Source organism: Olea europaea, unplaced genomic scaffold (assembly GCF_002742605.1).
Source record: "Olea europaea var. sylvestris unplaced genomic scaffold, O_europaea_v1 scaffold15385, whole genome shotgun sequence".
NCBI classification, from domain to species: Eukaryota; Viridiplantae; Streptophyta; class Magnoliopsida; order Lamiales; family Oleaceae; genus Olea; species Olea europaea.
This window is the reverse complement of record NW_019232977.1, coordinates 1-2,588: the sequence shown is the minus strand read 5'-3', so window position 1 is coordinate 2,588 and position 2,588 is coordinate 1. Positions and strand designations below refer to the sequence as shown.

The 2,588-nt window shown below is 31.7% G+C and overlaps 1 protein-coding gene across 1 annotated transcript; it reads left to right on the top strand.

Moving 5' to 3' along the window:
* The first annotated feature begins 341 nt into the window (after positions 1–341).
* LOC111376632 lies at positions 342–1,180 on the top strand. Its single transcript, XM_022999601.1, has 2 exons — positions 342–613; positions 884–1,180. The coding sequence occupies exons 1-2, from the start codon at positions 368–370 to the stop codon at positions 1,151–1,153; spliced, it is 516 nt and encodes a 171-aa protein (XP_022855369.1). The 5' UTR covers positions 342–367; the 3' UTR covers positions 1,154–1,180.
* The last annotated feature ends 1,408 nt before the right edge of the window (positions 1,181–2,588 follow it).

Sequence of the window (2,588 nt, the reverse complement as noted above, 5' to 3'; positions counted from 1 at the left end):
AAGAACAAAATGAAAATTATGAAAAACTCTAAAAACTACATCAAATAAATAATTTTGCACCAAATTATATAGAAATTTGGTGTTGAATTGGAGTGATTTTTGCAATTTGTTGCGAGGTAAAATATTTTTTTTTTGACAATTACTTTTAAAATTGGTAATCTTTTTTACATAAAAATAGAGAAAAATTAACTCATTACAAAGCTTAACCAAGCGTGGGGAACAATTTTATAATCAAATAATTATTATGCTATTTGACCCTACACACGCATGCGCCGAATCCCTCCATCTCTATATATAAAAATACACATGCACGTCAAATTCAAATACAAACTTAACAAGAAGAAGAAGAAGCTGCAGTAGCTTGATCATGGCCGTGAATATTCGTAATGCTGTAATGGCATTTTTGATCCCTCTTCCATCCATTCTCTTCTATCTCTATTTCCTCGGCCAATTCCGTGATCATCCTCTTATTACTGCAGCAGGCGATGGCAATTCTCTGTCGCCTTTGTGGATTTGGTGCTACCAACACCCTCTGCTATTGGCCAACGCCCTCTTTTTCCTCAATGTTAGTCTTGGTTTCTGGATGATTGGGCTTCTTCAGTCGAGCCATTGGGTGGGTAATTATGATTTTTTACCTTGTGTATCCACTTTTTATAACTAATCTTACTCGTTGTCATTTTGGGCATTCAGTCTGTTCCATCTTAATCTGGTATAAAAGCTCAGGACCTTATATACGCTTTAGTATTTTCTCGCAAGATAGTATTCGAATTTGACTATTGATTTGAGCATTACATAGATTCAGAATTGCTTTTTCAGCTCTGATGCTGATTATAAACTTTCATACTTAAGCAACGCGGAATTTGACCTTTAACATTGGGTGCAGATGATAGATCCGTATTGGACGGTGATACCATTGTTGCTGGTGCATTACTATGGAACTCATCCGTTGGCAGAATACAATCTTTTAAGGTCGAGTCTGGTGAGATTTTTGACTTGTATTTGGAGCATTAGGCTTTCTCATAACTACTTCCGCCGGGAAGAGTGGCAGTGGGGTGCCCGGGAAGACTGGAGATTTACCGATATGCGGCGGCAATATGGCAAAAACTGGTGGTGGGTTTCTTTCTTTGCTATTTACCTCTCTGAGCAGGTATAACCCTATTCTTTTTATTTGAACGTTCTACTCTTTTTACAGGAATTAATTGTTCTAATGGTCACTGAATTTAGGCTCATGTTTTTGATTAGTCACTGAAATTTAAAATGTCAAGTTTTGGTCACTGAACTTAGGTCCATGTCTTCGATTGCTAACTGAAATTTAAAATGTCGAGTTTTGACCACTGAACTCTAAAAAATGTTATATATTACTTACTGTAAACTCGATATTTTTACAGTAAGTAATATATAACATTTTTTAGAGTTCAGTGGTCAAAACTCGACATTTTAAATTTCAGTTAGCAATCGAAGACATGGACCTAAGTCCAGTGACCAAAACTTGACATTTTAAATTTCAGTGATAAATCGAAGACATAGATCTAAGTTCGATGACCATTGGAGCAATTAACTCCTTTTACGGATGTAAACTATTTGATGGAACGTCTGTACTACATATTGCATATTGTGCTTAGCTTAAAAATCTACTTATAAGTAAATTAGCGTTATAGAAAAAATATTTTCAATATTGTTTGAGCTCCATTTTGAGAGAAAAAAAATGCATTTTTGAATAATAATTTTTAGAGAATGTATGGTTAAAAATTAAGAAAAAATTCGATTTATGAGTAATATTATTTTATTAGGGAATATGTGGATGAAAATGAGTTTTGAAAAAATGAATTTTCAAATAAATGGGGCTCAAACATTGACTTAGAGCATCTTCAATAAACTTTTTAAATATGAAATGCTTTCTATTTAAAAGAGTCAAACCTTAAAATCATGTATCAATAAGTTCTTTAAATTAAAATGTTAATTTAAAGAGTCGGACTCACTTTCTATAATTAAATGCATTCAAAATGTTTCAATTTTCAATGTAGAAAAATGATAAAGTAATCTAGAGAAAAGCTAGTTAAAACAAAATATGGAAAAAAATAATAAATATTTTTTTGGAGCAGTCAAATTAAGTGTTAAATATAAAGAGCTTGTTGGAGTACTTCAAAATGTTTAACTCTCTAAATTTATAGATGTTCTCCAAATGATAGAATATATTCTTAAAAAATAAAAAGTTTTTGGGAGATGCTCTTTATCCTGCTCTAATTTCAAAATAATGAACTTTTTCTACCTACTAGGAGAAAGTAATGTAACCATCATTATAGAGAAAAAAAACTACTTAAAAGTAAACTTGACTTACTTTTAAGCTTAATCAATGCTCATAATTGAACAGATAAGTTACTCTGATTCTCTTTTTCACTATAAAATCATGCTATTATTATAGCTGTTTCTACTCTGCATTCGTAGAGGAAAACAGCGATTTATGTAGAATCACGTAAATAACTTTACATATCGAAATCCAAAGAGCAAAACAATGAATCAAATATTTAAACAATAATAAAATTTGAGATGAGAAAATGGGGCTCTTGGAGACTCATCCTCAAACTTTT